General features: G+C 38.6%; 1 protein-coding gene across 2 annotated transcripts; it reads left to right on the top strand.

Moving 5' to 3' along the window:
• The first annotated feature begins 2438 nt into the window (after window positions 1-2438).
• On the top strand, window positions 2439-22619 carry GlcNAcase2 (beta-N-acetylglucosaminidase 2). Of its 2 annotated transcripts, XM_028176930.2 has the most exons (10): window positions 2439-2649; window positions 5943-6156; window positions 9025-9134; window positions 10976-11184; window positions 11739-11851; window positions 17362-17566; window positions 18083-18212; window positions 19160-19243; window positions 20241-20446; window positions 20957-22619. In XM_028176930.2, the coding sequence occupies exons 1-10, from the start codon at window positions 2473-2475 to the stop codon at window positions 21117-21119; spliced, it is 1611 nt and encodes a 536-aa protein (XP_028032731.2). In that variant the 5' UTR covers window positions 2439-2472; the 3' UTR covers window positions 21120-22619. The 2 variants fall into 2 exon arrangements, with proteins under 2 accessions (XP_028032731.2, XP_089585526.1); XM_089729400.1 differs by lacking the exon at window positions 19160-19243.
• Window positions 22620-23426: the final 807 nt, after the last annotated feature.

The raw sequence follows: 23426 nt of genomic DNA, 5'->3' as shown, positions 1-23426 counted from the left end.
CTGAACGCTTCGTAAACCGAATAGATAGAATGGTGGAACCCAATCGCTCACTCTCATGATGAACACAATACGCTAAGAATAATTACCCAACACGACAAAAAGTATGGGCGAATGTCCCAGAATCCCATTAACAGAAGTACCCAGACATTGTGGAAAATAAATCGAATACAGTCAAACCTGGATAAGCGAGAGTTCAAGGGAGCACAATCTCATTCTCGCTTATAGAGGTTTCTCACTAACCCGAGTTTCTCGCTAATGCTCCCTCTGAATTTCGATTCGCGATTTTCCGCATTCAAATGCATTCACTATTTTAAAGCCTTCGTCAAACAGAACGCGTAATTAGCGCGCGTTAGAGCGCTAAACTGACACCGCGCTATGACGCTGAGATGTGTTGTACTACTATGGTAACATACCGTCAAACAGAGCCCCAGCGCTATAAGTACGAAGCGCTCTGTCGCGGCGTTAGGACGCTTTGACGTCAGGCGTTGTAATTTTTTACAAATTTTATTTTAGCGTCCGAGTGAATGTGTATTAAAATACTAGATAATGCCCGAAAAAATAATATAAATAGTTAGGAAATACCCATGCTTATACAATGCCACATCTGAATCATTCGATTTCTTAATACTTTTAAATTTTCACACTGCTATCGAAAGGCACTATGATTTGGCGAATGCGTTGCGTCAAGGAGCGTTAGGCTCATCTAGTCAATTGGTGTGACATGAAAGAGCGCGACGTTAAGTACGCGGCGCTAAGTACGCGTTCTGTTTAACGAAGGCTTTAGTTTATGACTTTAATGACAGTACTTTAATTTTCCGTTTTTACATGATGCAGAACAGAACTTTCCTTCGCAATTGATTAACGATAAACTGAGTAAGTCCGACAAACAGGACGGTACACAGGCACACGTGTCCATTCGAAAATAATGCGATAAAAGAATACGATAAAATAACAACGTTATTTAGTTCCACGAAATAGAATAGGTTCAATATTCACGAGAAAATAATACAAAAACAATGATAGGAAGTTCCACGAAAGTTAAAAATGAGTCATAAAATAGCAGATGTTAAATTTGTAATTTGTTTTATCATTTGTTCCTCCTAAATAATATAAATAAATAAATAAAGCTCGGCTGTCGCTTATAGAGGTATAGATAGGGAGCAGTCTCACTTACGGAGGTCCATGAGGGAAAAACGACTCTCTCTTACAGAGGTTTCTGTTTCTCGCTAATAGAGGTTTTGGGAGCTTAAAATGACGGGTCCTTGCTATTACTCTCACTTATAGAGTTTTCTTACTTATCCAGTTCTCACTTACCCAGGTTTGACTGTATATACACATTAATTTGTTGTTGTTAAATTAAAATTTTATTTGTTGGTTTTATCGAGAGATTTGAAAATGATTCAATAAAACAGAAATAAGAAATAAAAAACAGGGCCTTCATTTGTGACATGAAAATTTATTAAATATGCTTACCTTTCACTCTTTCAAAATCGGTTTCAACGTAAAATAATTGCTATTCAGCGATTAACGTAATCCCTTCAACGTAATATACGTAAAAAATGAGCTGCCCCCAAATTGAAACGTCAATTGTTACTTTTTTAAGGTTTGCTTTCGACCATTGGCTACTCGACTCTTTAGCCTTAAAACAAACCAATTTTTTAAGCTATTAAAATATTCTCATCAAACTGCTGCAATTATACTGAGACTATTGAAATATCACTAAAATGTCAATACAATACAATGTAAGGCCATTTTTCTGATGGTAGCTGAATGATATTGTTGTCCATTGAGACAGTATCAAAAAACTGATGAGAAACAATGTCCTGTAATTGTTTTCTATTACCTTACACTCGTGCAATATTGAAAATATTGAAAAACCCAATAAGCTGTAATTTTCACAGATTGAATCATAGGAATTACTGAATTGGCAAAAAATCAATATAAACAACATATATTTTTAGATTTCCACCAATTGTGGAAATGTGCATCACAAAGTGCATGCCATGGATAATTTGTTGAAGAAAGAAAAGGAAGAAAATTCACGGACTGACCTTCCTTAACATAAATATAAGTTGCTTGCATTCTACATTAAAATTAAAATTAAAACTCATAATCTATGACACCAAAATGAAAACGACAAAAGTCGGAGTTTGAAATGTATTTTTTATCAGTAACCCAGTTAATTTAAATTGACCTGTTTCAAGCCACTGAAGCCATGGAAATACCCGATATTTTAGGTATTTGAATGTTTCATGTTATCTAAGACTTTATAAACATACTAATAACAGATAATACAAAATGCGTAAAAAAAACGCCTTTCATTTTTTACTGAGCAACAACACTCATGGAAGTCTGATTTTATGAAATATTATCGATGACAGATTATCTTCTAGCAGACTATATAATGCTAGGAGACAGGGTAATTCACAACATTTTGTATTGAACCTTATAGCGAACAGTCGCGCTTACAAAATGTTTCGTCTTTTTGTTTATTTAAATATTTTAGGCGCTTTTTTAGTGACCGGTTTGCATATCGTGGAACCGGGACCCGATTATCCAGCATCGAAAGGTGCAATTTGGCCAAGACCGCAAATGCAATCGATAGAACTTCCTTACTACAAATTTGATAGTGATATACTTGAAATTAAGGTAACTTTTTTTCTTTCTTCTAATAATTATGAGCATAATTAAACAATACTGTTTTTGTGAAAATTATAGATTTTTCCAAATGTTTATTTTGTGTGTTTTCATACATTTGGCGGAATAACGAGTTAAGTGGACAACGCTAAGCTTTACACCCTGCCTATAGGTGCCATGAAGTAGGGACATGTTTCGCTTTGAATATTAACACAGTCATGATTGATTACTATGAGACTTGAGTGGTGGCATTGACATTGTGAGATCTATGGACCTCAATTACCACTTAACATCATATGAGCCGCTACGTAATAAACGTGGCTGTTATCAAATTTACTTAAAAGTGCTTAATTTTTATTATTTTTTATCAGCTATTTGATAGTACCTCTATTATTGCTGACACCTTTTCATCAACTGCACCTTATGCCCGTATGGATTCGTAAACAAAAAGGTCGAAGCATTTTTAGGGTTCCGTAGTCACTTAACTAAAAACCAATTCAGTTTAACCTATTTTAAAGCGGAACGTATTACTACTTTGTGGTAGACATAGGCAGGATAGTTATGGCTTCCGTTTTCGACCTTATAGTACAGTACTACTAATTGGTAGTCGCTCCATGCACCACTACCAGACGATACTTCCATCAAATCTCTCTGTCTGTACGCCAGAATGAGTTTACGCTCCGAATACTATCGAGACAATTTGGAACGTCAACGCATTCGACAAGTACACAATGATGTAAAGAAATTAACAAATTTTAGGCTAGCACTTCATAATATAAAAGTGGCTAAAAAATATTTAATGCATCGCAGCTGTGTGAGGTGTATACTGGAATAGTGAAAGGTCGTATTGTAGGTCATTCAAGTTCACGAGCTCACGGTCCACCTTTGTGTTTAGTGCGAGTTTTAAGCGTCCTCGATAGCGTAAAAGTTAACTCAAATTTTTATGGAGTTGGAACATTTTCCGCTAGGGGTACTGTTCCTATTACATACAAATTTGAGTTAACTTTTACGCTATCGAGAACGTTAAAAAACTCACACTAAGCGCACTGGTGCGAAAAGTCATAGACATGGCAACGTAAGTGCCACTCTAAGACATGAGTCGTCGTGGCCTAAAGGATACGACGTCCGGGGCATTCGTATCTAGCGACGCAACGGTGATCAAATCTCGCAGGCGGGTACCAATTTTTCTATTAAAATACGTACTTAACAATGTTCACGATTTACTTCCACGGTGAAGGAATAACATCGTGTAATAAAAATCAAACCAGTAAAATTAAAATTTGCGTAATTACTGGTGGTAGGACCTCTTGTGAGTCGGGACGAGTAGGTCCCACCACCCCGCCTATTTCTGCCGTGAAGCAGTAATGCGTTTCGGTTTGAAAGGTGGGGCAGCCGTTGTAGCTATACTTGAGACCTTAGAACTTATATCTCAAGGTGGATGGCGCATTTACGTTGTAGATGTCTATGGGTTCCAGTGACCACTTAGCACCAGGTGGGCTGTGAGCTCGTCCACCCCACGAGACAATAATAAAAAATAAAAAGAAGTTATATCTGTCCCACTCTTTAAATCGGAACGCTGGCTGGTAATAACTATCCGTAAGACCCCTACGATATGCGGGCTTGATTTTGATTTCACGATGTTATTGATTCATAGTGGACGGTGGAAGTCGTTAAGTACTTTTATCATTAGATGAATTGGTACTTATATGTAGGATTTGAATAATGCCATGATGGTTTGATACGGGTAGATTAGCCCACTGAGTTTCTCGCCGAATCTTTTCAGTGGGTCGCAATTCCGATCCGGTGGTAGAATCAGCGAAGCATCACCTTTGCTAGGATCAGTGTTAGTAAACTCGTCAGGCCCACGCGGTTGCTGAACTAGCATAACTCCTCAAGGTTACTAGGATATGCAATAAAACTCGTGCGTTTTATCCTTTAAGCTAAAACGACTTCAAACGGCTTCCGATTAGTTTGAAAACGATAACACATTGAGTACTATTAATAAATTGGATAGTTGTATGAATACGTTGATTAGAATTGACCCAAAAAAATTCTTGTGAGCCATAAAATGTATGACTTGGCCGGTACTTTGACTTTATCGTCGGAAAAGGGCCATTTAGATAGTTCATATTTATTTTAGATATTGACAATGCACTTGTAAGTGTTAAGGAAAGCTCCAAATATATTTATCGCTATATTTATCGTAATCCAAATAAAGTGCGTCTTCAACTCTATGCTTAATGACCAAAATATTTAAAGTTGTTTCGAAATAAAAAAAAATGTTTTTCGCTGTCAACTATTCCAACACCGGACGCTACAAACGCATAGTGATTATGAGTTAGCTTTTTTTTGTATTTTATGCGGCGCGAATGGGCTGGTGACGTCATCGAATATCTTAGTATTACGTAGTGTACTTTACGTTATTAGCAATAAATAATGTAACAGAAGAAGTTATCGATTATTTCACAAACTGTAAATTTAAATTATAACCACGCAGTGTAAACGAATGCCATACGATAAATAAATAAGTGGCCAATACACCTGTAGTTCTTTGTATTTGTTTTTAAAGTAGTGGCGAATTCGGCGCTCGCCCGTGGAGGGCTGGGGACTACTCAAATTGCAACTTTCTATCGTTAACGCTTAAAGGAACGTACACAAATGTATGGGGTGTGACCAGTGTGCTTAGTGCGAGTTTTTTAACGTTCTCGATAGCGTAAAAGTTAAACCAATTTTGTATGCAGTTGGAACAGCGCCCCTAGCCCACTTCGACAAAGCGGCACGACATGAGAACCCTCTCATCGTGGCTACCGGTAACTACATTCCCGATCCTGCGGAAAGAATGGAAAGCAGTCGACGTCGCCCCAAACACGTCATTTCGGATCCTCCCGATCCACCGTTCTCGTCGAACCCGTCACTTGCGACGAAGGGCTCGACGAGTAAATTAACTCTCAGACACAGCCCACTGAGTTTCTCGCCGGATCTTCTCAGTGGGTCGCAGAAATAGGGAGTTGTGATATCTACTCTTGGGGGCTCGCAAGACGCCCTACCACCAGTATTGCGTTTGAAGATGAGAACAAACCGTAAACCAATTTCATAAAAGTACATTGAATGCAAATAAAAACAAAATGTTGAGAAATGTCGTGAATTTAACAGAAAAAAAAAAACCTTTGATCTTCGCATTTGAGTTTCCGAAACTTCAGGCCTATTAGTTACATCATCAACTAATCGGCTTCGCTTATAGTTCCAGTGCCGCATCACGTCACCGTATGACTTATTAAAATTAAATCCGTTGGATTCCTTTCCAGGTAATCGATCACGATTGTCCTATTCTGTCGAATGCCGTCCAACGGAGTCTGGCGGTACTGAGAGACATGCTCCGAATCGCGAGTCCGTATGTAAACCGCAATGCCCCACAACAGGTCTTAGATGATGATACATACGACGGACCACTGAAAAGTCTAAGCATTTACTTGACATCACCCTGTGAAGAATATCCGCATTTCGGCATGATCGAGAGCTGTGAGTGTTGAATTTTGTAAAAGCTTAAATTGTGTTTTTTTTTCTCATTAACAATGCTTGTAAATTTGTGATTTATTTGAAACCATAGCGGCGCGTACGCAGTGACATTGAAAATAGCTCATTCCTATGAAATTAGTACAACAGCCATATTCGAATGATATTATAATAAGACTTCTTTATTGCCATCGATGTGTGGAATGGTAAACAGCTATCGCCCTCTCCTGGCCCCCACCTATCCTGGTGAAACTGGAAAGGCCTTCGGGCCACAAGTATTCGTTCCTTAATAAAAAAAAGTGTTATAAAACACGAAATCGATATTATAAAAACCTCTGGCTTAAAAAGCTTTGTAGCTTTTTTTGTCAGAAGGAAATCACCGGACTCCCACCCTCCACTGGAGATGGCGGGCGGAGTATGTCGTAGTCGAACCGACTAAAACCTCCTGTCGCTCAACAACCCACGTCCGAACCTCGCATGAGACAGAACTCATGAAAAGGCAAAGGGAGGAGAGTGAAGCGCTTAGTGCGGAGCACATCTCTCCCGTCACCCTCCCCCTCGGGACACCGGACTGGCGGTCGTCGGTGCCACGACCACCAGCCCTATCGGTCGGCAGGCTGCCCAAAGCCCGCCTAGATGACGCCGGTTAGAGTGAGTTATCCTACGGAATACCGCGTGGCACGAATGTCAGCTCGCCACTGATAATCAGCGGTGAGCGCCTCCGCCTCCAGGGCCCAAGGCGGTGTCCCAGTCAGTACACACGCCGCCTCGAAGGAAATGGTGCGATAGCCACGGATGACCCTGACCGCGACGGTGCGTTGCGGCCGATGCAGCAGCAGCTTTATAGCCTAAATGATAAGACGACCGCTGTTTGTTACTAGTATCGAAGGATGCGACTTTACCAGTGTTAAAAACCCTGACAGGTATATTCTATTTGTCTAAAATCTACGTTCCTGATACGTAATTTCTGGTGATGTGGGTTGTGGATGACTTTGACAGTTCTATGGGCTTCATTATTCATGTTTCCACACCCACAACCCACTGGAGTTCTCGCTCTGGATCTTCTTAAGGGGTCGCGATTTCGATCCGGGGGTAGATTCTGCGAAGCACTGCTCCTACTAGAGCTAGTGTTGACAAATTCTCTGAGGTAGAGACCGTGAGCTCACCTACCCGTCCGCGCGAAGCTGGAGTAACTCCTTAGGTTACCAGCGAATAGGCAAAGAAATAAAAAATCCTGTAATACCAGGTAGGTGATGAGCTCGTCCATACAGTTAAATAAATAATAGTTTAAAAAAACTAACAAAATATGCTTTTATAGAAAAGCCAACTAAGAAATAGAAAATAAATGTTAATAAATTTGAATTAAAAATAGTGTAAGAAAAAAATGATTTTATTGTAAAAAAAGCGTGGGGTGCATGGTATAAGTAGTTATAAATATTTTATGAACAGATATGAGTAAAAGGATTATTTTGATTATATCGTAAAAAGAACCCCACGCTTTTCAATAAAATCATTTTTCTAACACCATTTTTAATTCAAATCGCGGAAGTGGCATTGGATTGGTCACACTTTGAGAAAGCCCGATACCCACCTATCAAAGAGAGCACTGACCTGGAAACTGTCTGGCAAAAGGAAGAGAGGCCGCCCCAGAACAACTTAGCGTCGCTCGGTGGAGCAGGAGCTAGGGCTCTTGGGCATGACGTGGGAGGAGCTAGAACAGACTGCCCAAGACAGATATAAATGAAAAAATTTGATTCGAGCCCTACACCCCAGCAGAGGGTAATAGGAAAGAATGATGATGATGATTTTTAATTCAAATTTATTAAAATTTATTTTCTATTTTTAGTTGGATTTTCTATAAAAGCGTATTTTGTTAATTTTTTTAAACTATGTACATATTACTTATTTTTAATTTTTTAGTTGAATTTCAATTTTTTCAATTTTCTTTCTTCAATTTTTTTTTAAATATTGAATTGTCATCTGTCCTTAATAAGTATATCAAATTTCGAGTTAATCCGACGTTTTGAAGGAGATCAAAATCATGTTCAAAGATTCCGTTACAAACATACATACATCTGAAGCTAATAAAAGCGTAGTAAAAAATAAAAAATCCATCGTGATATCTTTCTATACCTACTTTGATGATACGACGGAGAAATAACGTCTGAAAGCGCGTTATATAAATAATATTTTCCCAGTAACAAGGATAACCTCTAAGATTATCAAAACCGCAACCCCCCCTTGCCTGAGGCGATATGACATTCACGTCGCCGAGGTCATAAAGCCATCTGCCTACTGATAAAATATTTTGTATTATTTCATCTTTATTATCTCAGTATGACTCAAATATGTTTTTTGTTTGTTTTAAAAATACTTGAGATTCAAATCGATTGGCGGTTGAGACTGATAAAATGGTTAAACATCGGGCAAGTTCCGACATCCAGGATGCGCATAGCAACTGTTTACAACAGTCAAGACATTTACGTTGTAGTTGTTTGATTCTTTACATGAATACAACTTACAACTTACAACACTGAAAAAAAAACCGTCGAAACTATTCGCCTCGTTGGTCGAGACTGTAAGCTCGTACAGCCATGTGATTTGAAGGGTCCGCCATTATATTACCCGTCCCATTCAGACTTCGAACTCATGTCATAATTCCGCACTTAAGATGTAGAATGACTCTGTTCAACTCCTCTTCCTTTCTTCGATAACCTTCAATGCTGAGGGTCGTGGCCGCATGAGGCTTTCTTCGGAAAATCCACATGGCGGAGTCCCTTGTCCTTCCACGGCAGTGATTTGGAAGAGATTTAGTTCTTCGAGGCCGCTGAAGCCTTATTTGGATAATACACACATTTGTTTTGACGTTTTCAGACAATCTGACGATCGCCGCTGACAGCACACTCAGGAGTTCATCGATATGGGGAATACTGAGAGGCTTGGAAAGTTGGACGCACCTGTTTCATCTCTCAGATAATCGTGATGTAAGATGTTATAGAAATTTACATGAAACATATTTTACAGTTAGAAGATAAGCGCACGATTTAAAAATTACTAATACAGTCTTATTTACATTGTTACCATTAACTACTAAACACCTTAACTTATTACCATCTTTGAATTTCGGACTGAATCTTTATTCTTCATTGATTCAGAGAAAAACCGCTTTTGAATTTATTATCTTGATTACTTAGACAAGAGTAGAGCTGGAAAAATCTGTAACGCGAACCTATCTCATGACGATTTTGATCTACAGTTTTTTATATTGAACAATATCCATAGTTTCGAACATTTCATCGTTTTCGTAGTAATTTCAAATCTTCCCGATCCATTATCGTTGCTTTTAGCCATTCCAAGCACTGGTCACCGTTCTCGTCGGATCCGTCGAAGCTACGAATGGTTTGTCGATAAATTTTACCCACAGACACAACCCACTGAGTTTCTCGCCGGTCGCGATTCCGATCCAGTGGTAGGTAGATTAAGCAAATTACTGCTCTCGCTAGGCCAACACGTTCGGTAGCTTAATTAAACTAGCCCCTCAAAGCTAACAGAATAGGTAAGGAAAAAAAAGGTTTTCGTATAACGCTTTTCGTATGAAGTATTTTTAATTGAATATCGCGCTAAATGATGTCAAAGTAATTTGTCGACTTCTACGCTTCTTTCTACGCAGTGGCGACGAACAACGTCTGCTGAACTTGAAGTTTTATCTTGGGCTGTAATTTTTATTAGTATTTACCCTTTTAGAGAATTGAATTCCCTGAAATGGGACTTTTCACTTAATGATTTTTCTGTCAGAATCTATAAAAGAGGCCACCAATATTAGGGCTTACATTTATAGTTAATTTGTAGTTCAATAAATGTTCTTGTCAAATTGGGGTTAAATACAAACGAAATACGATTTCTTTAATTGCTTAGACGGATGGACGAGCTCACAGCCCATCTGGTGCTATGTGGATACCGGAGCCCATAGACGTCTAAATGCCGCCACCCGTCTTGACACATGAGTTGTAAGGTCCAACTTGTGGTAGGTGGTACCTACCCCGGAACGGGAGAGGGAGAGCTATTCTTCCCTCTCGGCGCCGTGCCGGGCCGGGGGCCGGAGGAGGGCGTTTGTCCAGCTCCGGCCCATATGAGGAGGCAGTCTCCTCCCGGTGATGGTCACGGGGTGACCTAAGGGGATTGAGCCTGCGCCGCACGCTACCGTCACTCTAGCGCGCTGGCACCAGGAGGACGGGACGACGCGTCAGAGGCTGCGGCCTGCGAAGCGGTCCGCATTTTCGTCATCGCTGTCGTCGCCGAACATACTGTGGAAGAGCAACCCGGTCGGCGGTGTATCGCGTTCCGACCCGGCAGGCTGGTTTTGGCCCAGCGGGGTATCCCGGAACACCAGCGGCATCGCCCGGGTGGCCTGGTAGGACCGCCGTACCGTGGAGACCGATGTCGTTGGTCGTCAACTATCGCCTCGACGACCCATCGGTCGGGCGTCTTCGGGGTGGCGCCGCGTGTCTGGTTGTAGTGTTGACCGCGGGAGCCGCCCTACTCTGACTGGGTTTTCACCCCGGACGGGATCCGACGTCGGGTATAAGAGTATTCCCGCTTTAATATTTATGAGCTCTAGTAACTATTTAACAAAACAAGGGCTGAGAGCTCGTTAGCCCGTTTTCGCAATTTAAATAGCATTCGTGGTATAGTCTATGATCCCATGGCCGTTCAATACTAAATAAAACGTAAACTCAACTGCCAATCTTACGATAATACAAAAAAGTTAAAAGAAGAAATGTAAGCCTAAAACTGGAAGAGACTAATTTTACAAATTTCTTTTCAGCAATTGCACATTAACAAAGGTGAAGTTCACGACTTTCCCCGTTACCCTCACAGAGGACTGCTCGTTGACACATCACGTCATTACATCTCAATGTCTAATATCCTACTCATTTTGGACGCTATGGCCATGAACAAGATGAACGTATTTCACTGGCACATTGTTGACGACCAGAGCTTCCCATATCAGAGCGAAAGGTTTCCCGATTTGAGGTATATCTTTGCACACTACTTTTATTTATAGATGTAACAATTTATCTGTAACTGATAATAATAATAAAAACTGAACTTTACATCGTTTGGTCCAGTAACATGAAAAAATTTTTAAGCATTGACTTTCTTTAAAATGTTGACGGTACATGACAGCGTCCCACATTTTGGCCAAAAATTGAAAACTTCATAACCTTAAAAATAATTTCTCATGTAAATCAATGCATTAATAGTTATGTCACTATCCCCCACAATCTCGATATTACAGATTTATAAGTCAATTTCCTTGGTTTAATGTAATTTTGACAAAAAGGATTTTAAATTTATAAAAAGAAGGAATTTTGACTTTCTTTAAAATGTTGACGGTACCTACATGACAGCGTCCCACATTTTGGCGGGAAATTTGGACACTTCTGAACCTTAGTCGTTATCCCACGATCTCGAAATATCAGATTTATAATTAAATTTCCTTGGTTTAATTTAATTTCGATAAAAAAGAACAAACATTTATAGGAAAAAGGAATTTTATATTTATCGGGTCACGCTTTTGTTTATAGTCGTCTGGGAGCCTATCACGAGACCTTGATTTACACCAAGAAAGACATTCAGACGGTTATCGACTACGCAAGGAACAGGGGGATCAGAGTTATTCCTGAATTCGATGTACCCGGTAAATTTACTTAACTATTAATTTTTTTGTTTTAGTTTATTTTTGCTCTCGTTACGTAGAATTTAAGATTTCCGCCATTATTAAACAACCGTAACTAACACCATCATAGGTACAGGCACGTAACAGTCAAGACAAAGAACGTGGCGATTGTACCAGTGCTCAAATACTCTCTTCCTTTTCTCTACCTTATCCCAGTAGGAGGGGTCCGGCACAGCTAATTTTTCTCTTCCATTCTCTTCTATCAGCCGTAATCTCAACACTCACTCCTCTCTCTCTCTCTCTCATATCGTCATTCCATCCATGTCTTCTTCGGTCGACCACTTCCCCCTCTACTCAAATACTACAAGCAATTTTTGAATGACTTCCACAATGAAAGAATATGAACTCGTAAAAACCCGCAAATATTTGCATAAATTACTATACAATCAAGTCTCCAGATCGGTGGCGGCAACCATGTCAATGACAAAAAACCCTTCTAACAATAGCACAGTTAAATTTGTGGAGATGTAAGGAGGACCGTCTTGTTTATGGGACAAGTTGAAAAAGTGTAAATAGCACTGGACTTGTAACTAGCAAGATAATGTTGGAAGGCCCATTTCGATAAAGCCGCACGGCACGAGAACCCTCTCATCGTGGCCGCCGGTAACTACATTGCCGATCCTGCGGAACAAATGGTAAACAGTCGACGTCGCCCAAAACACGTCATCTCGGATCTGTAACGCGAACTTATCTCACCAAGATTGTTTTTTTTTTTATTGCTTAGATGGCTGGACTTTCTCACAGCCCACCTGGTGTTAAGTGGTTACTGGATCCCATAGACATCCACAACGTAAATGCGCCACCCACCTTAAGGTATAAGTTCTAAGGTCTCGAGTGTAGTTACAATGGCTGCCCCGCCCTCCAAACCGAAACGCATTACTGCTTCACGGCAGAAATAGGCAGGGTGGTGCTACCCACCCGCGCTGACTCACAAGAAGTCCTACCACCAGTAATCACGCAAATTATAATTTTGCGGGTTTCATTTTTAGTACACGATGTTATTCCTTCACCGTGGAAATCAATCGTGAACATATCTTGAGTACGTATTTCATTAGAAAAATTGGTACCCGCCTGAGATTCGAACACCGGTGCATCGCTCAACACGAATCAAATCAAATCAAAAAAATATATAAATAAATGAAAGCACATACTTGTTGAACGTGAAAAAGAACTACCGCCAATTCACAAAAACTAGCCTCCGTCCTGAGAAGAACTGGCAAGAAACTCAGCGGGCATGTCTTTTTTGTTTTATTTTAAATATTACAGTTTTTTTTTAAATATTAGATTTTTTTTTAAATGTTCATTTTTACATGGAGTATTATAACGTAACAATTATTGCAATATTGTAATGCCCGGAGCGAGCAACTCATTCCCACTTTGTGTAATCTTCTAGATAATCATTGACTTTATAGTAAGCTTTATTGCACAGACGTTCTTTAATAGTTTTCTTAAGCCTATGTATATGTAGGTTCTGAACACCTTGTGTGAATTTGTCGTACAGACGCACAGACAAACACCCGAATGAATTTAGTATCTTATGTAACCTACTCATCGGCACATGAAGCTTGTGTTTGTTTCTAGTATTTCTATTGTGTAAGTCCGACTTTTTAGGAAACTCCTCAATATGTTTACGAACATACATCAAATTTTCAAAAATGTACTGGGATGGCATAGTGAGAACTTTAATTTCTTTAAATTTTTCCCTCGGGGATTCCCTTGAGTGCATGTTATAAATAGCACATATAGCTCTTTTCTGCAGAATAAATATCATTTCTACATCGGCCGCATTGCCCCATAGCAAAATGCCATAGGACATGACACTGTGGAAGTAACTAAAATAAACTAAACGCGCCGTATCCGCGTTTGTTAACATTCTAATTTTTTTTACTGCGTATGCTGCAGAGCTCAGCTTACTCGCTAATTTATGAACATGAGGTCCCCACTGCAGTTTGGAGTCCACTGTTATACTAAGAAATACAGTTCACTCAACAAGCTCCACTGGTTCCTCAGAAACAATTACATTACTATCTACTTGTCGCACATTAAAAAATGATTTAATACATTTTAAAGTAAATTTAATACATTTAGTTTTCTTACTATTCAATAATAGATTATTGATACGGAACCAATGAACCATACACGAAATCGCATCATTCACTTCGTCATAGACTTGCGATTGTCGTTTAATTTTAAATAATAAAGAAAGCTGCGAATAATACGCCCATGCACCGGACGTCTTATCCGTTAGGCCACGACGACCACGATTTTGATCTACTGCTTTTTATATTGAACAATATCCATAGTTTCGAACATTTCATACTTTTCGTAGTAATTTTGGAACATTCCGATCCACTAACCGTATTTTTACGTACCCCAAGCACCGGTCATCGTTCTCATCGAACCCGTCGCTTGCGACGAAAGGCTCGGCGAGTAAATTAACCCACAGACACAGCCCACTGAGTTTCTCGCCGGATCTTTTCAGTGGGTCGCGTTTCCAATCCGGTGGTAGATTCTGCGAAGCATGACTTGCTAGGGTTCGTGTTAGCAACATCGTCAAGTTTGAGCCCCGTGAGCTCACTTACTAGCCCGGTGACGCTGACATGGTCTCTCCAGAACATCAGCTTAGGTAGTAAAAAAAAAAGTTGGAAGACTAACCGAAATAGCGCTTGGGTAGGAAGTGTAAATGATTTAAATATATCAGTTTTAAACCGAGTGAAATGTGCTGGGTTGAAAAAATTCATATTTTTCTTATGTTGTGTGGTTAAAATTATAGACTACAATCTCAACTATTTATTTTTAATAAAATTGACGTAGGAAGTGTTTCTTTCTATCCTAATTTATTATAGTATCCTATTCTAATAGTTTATGACGTTGCTTTTAAAATATTTCCACTTATTACTATAACGCCACCTTAGATCCCTTTCAGCGGACATTTTTAATACACTGAGCATTTCTACCCTCTCTAGTAAAATATTACTATTACGATTTGGGGTCTCGGATAAAACAAAGTAAAACAGGCTTCGCCCAAAGACATATTTTTTTAAGTGATTTTATAACCTGGTAACTAAGACCTTTAAGTCATGTCTTATTTTAATTTATATTCTTATTTTTATGAAAAATGATAACATGGAGTGAAATGAATTGAAAATGATTAATTTGTGACATTAATCAACTGGGGTGAAATTAAATGAAATGAGATAATATGGGATGAAATATAATCTTAGTAAAATGGTGGTCATTTACTAAGATTTTTTCTGTGGACTTTTTGGAGGATCCCGAGAAGTTGCGTCCAGCGGCTTTGTTTCATTTTCCCACATTTGTGCACTTTCACAGATATTACACAGTTAATAAACCACCGTTATTATACATTTAAACCTGAAGAAACACTAAATAGACAAAACAAATCACACAACTTCACTCCTCGCGTTCCCGCCAAAAAGTCCTCAAAGACATGTTTAAATGTCAGTACCATAGGTTATACACTTAATATATTTGAGAGTCAGTACTCAGCATAGACCTATATAGTAGGGACACGACATATTGTTCTATACGTACAATTGCTTATATAAATAGCACCCATTTTGAAGGCACATACATAAACATATATCTATCTCGTTCTTACTCAGCACTTTAACTCGCAGGAAAACAATATAACAGTATTTCAGTGCGTACATAAAATGAAACATGAATATACGTAAATATCTCCGTCTCAGTCTAATGAGGCCGAAAATCCGCCATGTTTAGCGCGCCAAATGTCATTGTCACGTCAGTTCGGCCGTCTGTTTTGGGTTGTACATTATTTATTGACTATGATATCGATTTAATATGATTGATTATATAAAATTTCATAATTTATCATGCTTAAAACATACAAAAATAATAATTAAAACGTATTTTATAGGATCTCAAGAAAGTCGATGTCCTAAAACTATTATCTATATGTATTTAAATTCATTATGGAGCCTTCATCCGAAAAATCCATTTTTCGGTCGGAATCTATTGATCATGACACTAATCATAAATACCACTTTAAAATATGTCATCAAAACATATTTAGACATTCTGTTTAGATATTTCGGGAAAAAGGCTACCGACAAAATCTCTTCGGAACTATTTAAATAAAATAGTTTTATTCCGCAGTGAGGAAAACACTATTGTAAATTTGTTAAATATTTAATAATTAAGTGATTTTAGAGAGGAAGTCACAAGGAATGACGTTTGTAATTAATGAATAAATGTTCTGTAGGTGTTTTTTTTTCACGCGGTCCCTTGATAAATTTAAAATTTGAATCACTCTCAAGCGAAAGTGATTCAAATGGTGCGGCGCACCTTCCTTGGGGTGCGCTGCGGTAGTATGTTACGGACTTTAGAGTCAGCAAAACAATTAAAATAGATTGTAATAGTCTAAGAAAAACACGTACTCAAAATACGATAACATTTAGAATGCTAGAAATGGGCTGATGGCTTTGAATTACGCCATATCTTTATGTTTTGCGACAAACGACAACTTTATAAAATCAGTGTAGCAACTTTTAAAAATCATCATATCGTTTACTTGGCAAATTCGAAGGACGAACTTGTCTTAGATTTCACCCATCTAAATCATATCATATTTGCACATAACAATATACCTACTTACTTCCCATTAAAGTATAAATTCTACAAATAAATAATACTCAACAATATTTAAAATAAAATGAGCCAAGAACGTTTATCGATAAAACCTGATAACATTGAAATCTTTTGTACAGCACTAAAGCCGCCATGTTTTGTGGCCAGATGACGTCACAGTGGCACGAAATTTTGGTTTCATTTCCATAGGTTTCCTACTTCATTGGTACTCAGTACTCACAATCAAAATTTATCAGCCACAGAGTATGGATCCACTTCCACAATTACCGATAATATCGATATATACTATATTTATTAAAATACCGATAATTTCGATAATAAATACGGATAATCCCTCTACCAGACTATTCTATTTCAAACTGTTATTTCAGCTCGGTCGTTTTGGGTGAAGCTCTGGATTTGAAATTCCACGTTGCAGCACGAGCTTAAATTAAACGCGAAGATTCCATAATGTAGTCGATTCTTCATAAGAGTTCCCCACTCGAAATATTGGGTCTCATTTAACTTTTCCTACAGCAAGTCTGTAAGAGACCTGTATAAACATTCAGTCAATCAGAAGATCTTTAACCCACTGAGTTTCTCACCTGATCTTCTCAGTGGGTCGCAATTCCGATCCCATCATAGATTCTGCGAAGCACTGCTCTTGCTGGACCTGGTGTTAGCAAATTCTCTCAGGTTGAGCCCGTGAACTGATTTGTCCATTCGCACGAAACTGGAATTACCTCTTAGGCTAAAGCTACCCGCGAATAGGCAGGGAAAAATATCATTACATGCTGCGCGGTCTTTTGTATACGCTATATTTAATCAATACAAACAGTCTATAAGAATCGTTGGTCTAGGTCACACAAGGTCCTGGGGTGTAGCCAAACCCGAACTCCTGACACATTGCTACAACGAACACGCTGTCGACGTGGGTCTCGGTCCGATGAACCCAATCAAGGACAGCACATACACCTTCCTGCGGGAACTGTTTCATGAGGTCCAGGCCTTGTTTCCGGATAGATACATTCACATCGGAGGTGATGAAGTCGATATAGATTGCTGGTAAGTCAAACTTATAACTAAATATTTAAATTAACAATGGCATCTATCCACCTTGTTTTTTTGTAAGTCGTCGTACCTAAAGGATAAGACGTCCGTAGCATTATGCACTGGTGATTGAATCCCAGGCGGGTACTAGTTTTTCTAATGAAATACGTACTCAACAAATGTTCACGATTGACTTCCAAGGTGAAGGAATAACATCGTGTAATAAAAATCAAACCCGCAAAATTATAATTTGCGTAATTACTGGTGGTAGGACGTCTTATGAGTCCGCGCGGGAAGGTACCATCACCCTGCCTATTTCTGCCGTGAAGCAGTAATGCGTTTCGGTTTGAAGGGTGGGGTAGCCGTTTTAACTATACTAAAATCTTAGAACTGCTATATTAAGGTGGGTAGCGCATTTACGTCGCAGATGTCTATGGTCTCCAGTAACCACTTAACACCAGGTGGGCTGTGAGCTCGTCCACCCATCTAAGCAGTAAAAAAAACCTGACTAGGGTATATTTTTGTTGACAGGGAGTCGAATCCAGAATTCCAGAGATACATACAAGAGCACAACCTGACTTCGGTAGCTGATTTTCACGCTCTATTCATGCGCAACACGATTCCTCTGCTCAGCGAAAACTCGAGACCGATTGTGTGGCAGGTTTGTGTTTGAACTGACAGGAACATAGGCATTGTCGACGCAAAATAATTGTATTCGGTCACCGTCCTCATCGAACCCGTCGCTTGCGACGAAAGGCTCGACGAGAAAATTAGCCCATAGACACAGCCTACTGAGTTTCTCACCGGATCTTTTCAGTGGGTCGCGTTTCCGATCCGGTAGTAGATTCTGCGAAGCACTACTCTTGCTAGGGCCAGTGCTAGCAACGCTCTGGTTCGAGCCCCATGAGCTCACCTACACGTTAGGGTGAAGCTGAAATAGCTTCTCAAGACTAACAGCATAGGTAGGAAAAAAAATTGCATGTGTATCTATCTATCTATTATTCACGTAGGCAGTGAAAAATGTCAATATAGTTTCAATGCGAGAATGAGATTGATAAAAGATAACTTATATCACTCTCCTGACCGGATCTATTTCCTACGTGGTCAGGGAAAAGTGTTAGCGTAGTTTCCCTGCGCGAATGAGATGTTTTTTCGGGATAAAAGTTAACCCATGCCACCCTCCTAACATAATACATGCAATTTTTTTAAACCACATTATTCCTTTGCTTCGTTTCGAAGTAAAATAAAAACAAAAAAACACTCCTTCCCACTGAGTTTCTCGCCGGATCTTCTCAGTGGGTCGCGTTTCCGATCCGGTGGTAGATAATGCAAGGCACTGCTCTTGCTAGGGCCAGTGTTAACAACACTCCCAGTTTGAGCCCCATAAGCTCACCTACTAGCTCGGTGAATCTAAAATAAACCCCCGAAAATAAATCGACAAACAGATTAGAAAATGATTTTTTTTTCCCTACCTATTCTAGTAACCTCGAGGGGTTATTCTAGAATCGCCGAGCTAGTTGATGATAAACAAGTATTTGCCTATTTATATAAATTTAAACAAAATACACACACAGGACCTACATTACAATGTGGAATTTAAATTTATAGGAAGTTTTCGATGAAGGCGTGCCCCTTCCGAAGGACACTATCGTGCAAGTGTGGAAGGGAAACGAAGTTTACGAAATGTTGAATGTAAGTTTTGTTTATGGAGGGTAGAGGTCAGGACACACCTCTTGTGAGTTCGCGCGGGTAGGTACCACCATCCTGCCTATTTCTGCCGGGAAGCACTAATGCGTTTTGGTTTGAAGGGTAGGGCAGCCGTTGTAGCTATACTTGAGACCTTAGAACTTATATCTCAAGGTGGATGGCGCATTTACGTTGTAGATGTCTATGGGCTCCAGTAGCCACTTAACACCAGGTGGGCTGAGAGCTCGTCCACCCATCTACGAAATAAAAAAAGGAGAGCCGTCTCTTCTTATGGGAGAAGCTTGAAAAAGCATCCCACTTTTAACACTAAATAACAGCTTAAAAATCCTCCAGAATGGCGCTAGTTGTTAAACTGATTGAAGTATGCTGAGTAAGGACATTTAATATATTTAATGACTAGAGTAGTTAGTGACTGTGTAATATACAAGACCTCACATGCTTACGTGGTCGAAACTAATTTCGTTAATATAACCTAAAATTATTCCTGTGATAAAACGTGGAGATATCGATTGCATTTTCTTATCAGCTTTAAATAAACCACTTTTTGTGAGTTTGTAGTGCTTACAGTTCTTTTGTCCTTTGTTATTTCTCTATCTTATTCTAATAACTTTCAGCGCCTTTTTTAAAATTTACCCGGTTGCTACTGTAGCGCCACCCTTATATAGCTGATTTTAACGGACACTTTTTACAACAGAGATGGTTCTACTTACCTCATGACATAAATAATTCTGACGGCCGAGACCAGAAAGCAGCTTTTTTTATTTTATTATGATAACTGCATAGATATTGCATTCAAGATGTATTTGGAGCTAAACGCTTTGAACAATATAATCATGCGGCAGCATACCTTCAGACACCAGGTTGAAATTTCAATTAAATTGAAATCTGATAAGATATTCCACGTCAAGAAAAAATACTATATGATTTCCAGTGCTCACTTTTTTAAATAAATATATTTACTAATTCCTATCCTATTTTTTAGATCCTAAGAGCAAGTCACCAGTTAATCTATTCCTCTGGCTGGTACCTTGACCATCTGAAAACTGGAGGCGATTGGACGGAATTTTTCAACAAGGACCCTCGGGATATGGTCAGCGGCCTCAGCAAAGACATCAATGTTGACAACATTGTAGGTGGCGAAGCTTGCATGTGGACAGAAGTTGTTAACGACATGAATATTATGAGCAGGTCTGTTGTTTTCTTCTGTTATTCGTAGTAGTTCTCGGGTAGACGACCTCGCTTGGCAATACGTAGATACCAGAGCCCATTACTATATGGATACCATCATCACCTTGTAACCGCACTCTTGGTTACACTATGTAACGGCCGTTCTGCCTATCAAACGGAAACACATGAACAACGTGGTGCCTACGACCTGCTCATAAGGGCTCACAATAAGCACTGTTATCCGGCTGAGAACAGAATAAGTATTTTTCTACTTGCGGACATTGTTCGACTTGTCTTTCCAAAAAGTTTCCGATGTGCTATGATGTGCTGTGATATTTTAAGCTAAAAACCGCAAATTTCAAACATCCCCTTTTAAAACTGGCATTAGAAAGAGACAGGAACATACAAGTCGTATTACTTGCACCCTGAGCGGACCAATTCGTTTTCGGATAGCCATTCTATTTGGCTGGACTTATTAATTCATTATGACTTTGTTGTCAGTTTGATTAATATTTTATTGTTTATTTCCAGAGTATGGCCACGAGCTAGTGCTGTAGCTGAAAGACTGTGGGGTCACGAATCACAGGCAGCATATCAAGTATACTCTCGCTTAGAGGAGCACACATGCAGAATGAACGCGCGCGGCATACGCGCCCAGCCACCCAGTGGCCCTGGCTTCTGCCTAGGCGCTTAGTGAATTAATTTTATGAAAGAAAAAACATTTCTTCATTATTCAATAAGAGATGTAACTATAATATTAGCACAGGTTTAATTCAGAATTTTTTCAACATACCTAGTACAGATACAGATACTAGTTATTCCAAAAATAGGTGATATTGTTAAGTAGTACATTTTTTTAATTAAGTACATGCTATGAATTATTTACTATGATTGGGCACGTCCTAAATTACAAAGATATTACTGGGCATGTAAATTACTGTTTTACTGAATATTTCCACCATTCCTAAATCCGAAGTGGTAAAAAAATATTTAAAAGCATCATCAAGCAAACTAGAGAGAATACATGTTTAAATGAGTGATCTCTGGGTATATAATCTTCTAATATAAATATAAGATTCTACTGTACGTGTGTATGTCACTGAACTGCTAAACAGCTGGACCGATTTGATTGATTTTTTTTGTATGCGTTTAGGTGACGCCCTGGATGATTTAGATTGACAAATCAGCCTGACAGATGGCGCTGCAGTCGGTATCTAGGCTATTTAACTAGCAAGTAACTAAACGGCTGGATCGACTTGAATGACTTTTTGTGTATGCATTCACAGGACAACATCTGTCAAGTCCGCTGGTATATATATATATAAACTTAACGTCACATCGGTAGTGTGCGACAGAGACATCGCTCCACAAAACCGAAATTAGTCGATTATTTCTTCCCAAAACTTGAAGTGCAATATTTATCGAAGGGTATTTATAATTAATATTCTATTAAACATATACATCGTATTTTATACATATACTATTTATTTTGATGTTGAACGTTTATTAATACCTACTGTGTAACAGAACTTAAAACTTCGTGTAAAATTGAATGTTTGTGCATTTGTCTGTCCTGATTTAGGCGATCGTCAGTCTTTTGACAGGTTGAGTTCAATTGAGCGTATAGGTAGAAGCTACAGGTTTTCGTTCTAGTTTCACCGAAGTACGTGTAGTATTTCTGCCGTGACCTGTCGGTCACGCGAGTGATCACAACAATTTTAGTTTACATACATTTATCGAAAGTCAGACAGGAGCGTGGACGTTAACGAATGCGTATATAACAAATGAACAAACAGATAAATTTTTATTTTTCAGCGACTCCATGACCGTAGCTAACTGTTAACTTTTATTCATGTCTGGTAGTCATAACATTGTTTTTATAATATTTAAGTAGGTACTAATATTATAGCGACCATATATAAGGCTGTGCTATCAAAACCATTCATTATTTTTACGTTTGTCTTTACAAATTTATTTTATAATATTTTACACAGTTTATTTTGATGAAACTAAACATGTTATATTTTAATATGCATATTAATATAGTATTGCGATAATGAAATACACGTTTTTTGTTTTTTTTTTCTAACTAGGGTTGATTTATTATTATTTTTTCATTTAATTAATCTACTTGAACTTAAAATTATGGATTTCGCGAGACGCAGATCTAATAAAAACTATTTCTACGATTTAATCTTGTCATTTTATTATTTCCGATGTTTCGAGAAGAAGACGTAAAAGAAGATTTAATTCTTAAAAAATAATTACAGTTGTTCTAGTTCTAATATTAAATAAGTTATTAATAAACAAATAATCTTACGTAATTATACCTTGTTTATCGTCCGTTTAAAAATCAGAAGATGTACAGCACTACAACACTAAGCTTTTCCAGCTTCAGCTACAGCTTTGTGGAAGGGCGTTTTGTCAATACAAATTGGTATTACTATGAACAGATCACGCCTTCCAGTTTGAATAAAGGTTAATGAAGCTTTTACAATGAAAAGCTTTTTTTGTTAGGAGGAATTAACAGAAGTTTCGCTTATACCTTTGGTCAGTAAACTAGGCAAGGTTTTTGTTTTAGTGCCATGTATATGCACCTTATAAAACGCGCACTTAAAAAAAAATGGGTTTTCTTAATTATTCGGATAATGATAGTCACAATAAAGCGTTGATGGATTTATTTCATTTTTGGATAAAAGACACTACCGCCTCAACTGGTATTAAGTAGTTACCGGAATCCACAACCGTCAAAATATCAATGCCGTTAGCCATCTTGAGATATGAAGACGAAATCTCAACTGTATCGTCCAGCGGCTATCGTATTGTGAAACGGATCTCATGACTATTTCGGGGCAGAAATAGACAGAGGAGAGTACCTACCCATGTGGACTTACAGTACCTACGCTCTGTCTCTAGTCTGTCTAAAAAGATTTGCGAGTTAAATTTATATTACATGATGTTATGCCTTCAACTTGAAAGTTGTTGGTCAGGACGTATAAAG

The sequence above is a fragment of the Bombyx mandarina genome, chromosome 08 (assembly GCF_030267445.1).
Source record: "Bombyx mandarina strain Sakado chromosome 08, ASM3026744v2".
Lineage (NCBI taxonomy): Eukaryota > Metazoa > Arthropoda > Insecta > Lepidoptera > Bombycidae > Bombyx > Bombyx mandarina.
The sequence above is the reverse complement of the archived record's forward strand: the minus strand, read 5'-3'. Positions and strand labels throughout refer to the sequence as shown.

Bases quoted from the DNA above. Each gene is read 5' to 3' on its own strand.
- GlcNAcase2 (XM_028176930.2), top strand. From the start codon at position 2,473: ATGTTTCGTCTTTTTGTTTATTTAAATATTTTAGGCGCTTTTTTAGTG. The intron at 2,650-5,942 runs GTAACTTTTTTT...ATTCCTTTCCAG, and splicing joins GTGATATACTTGAAATTAAG to GTAATCGATCACGATTGTCC. The intron at 6,157-9,024 runs GTGAGTGTTGAA...TGACGTTTTCAG, and splicing joins TTTCGGCATGATCGAGAGCT to ACAATCTGACGATCGCCGCT.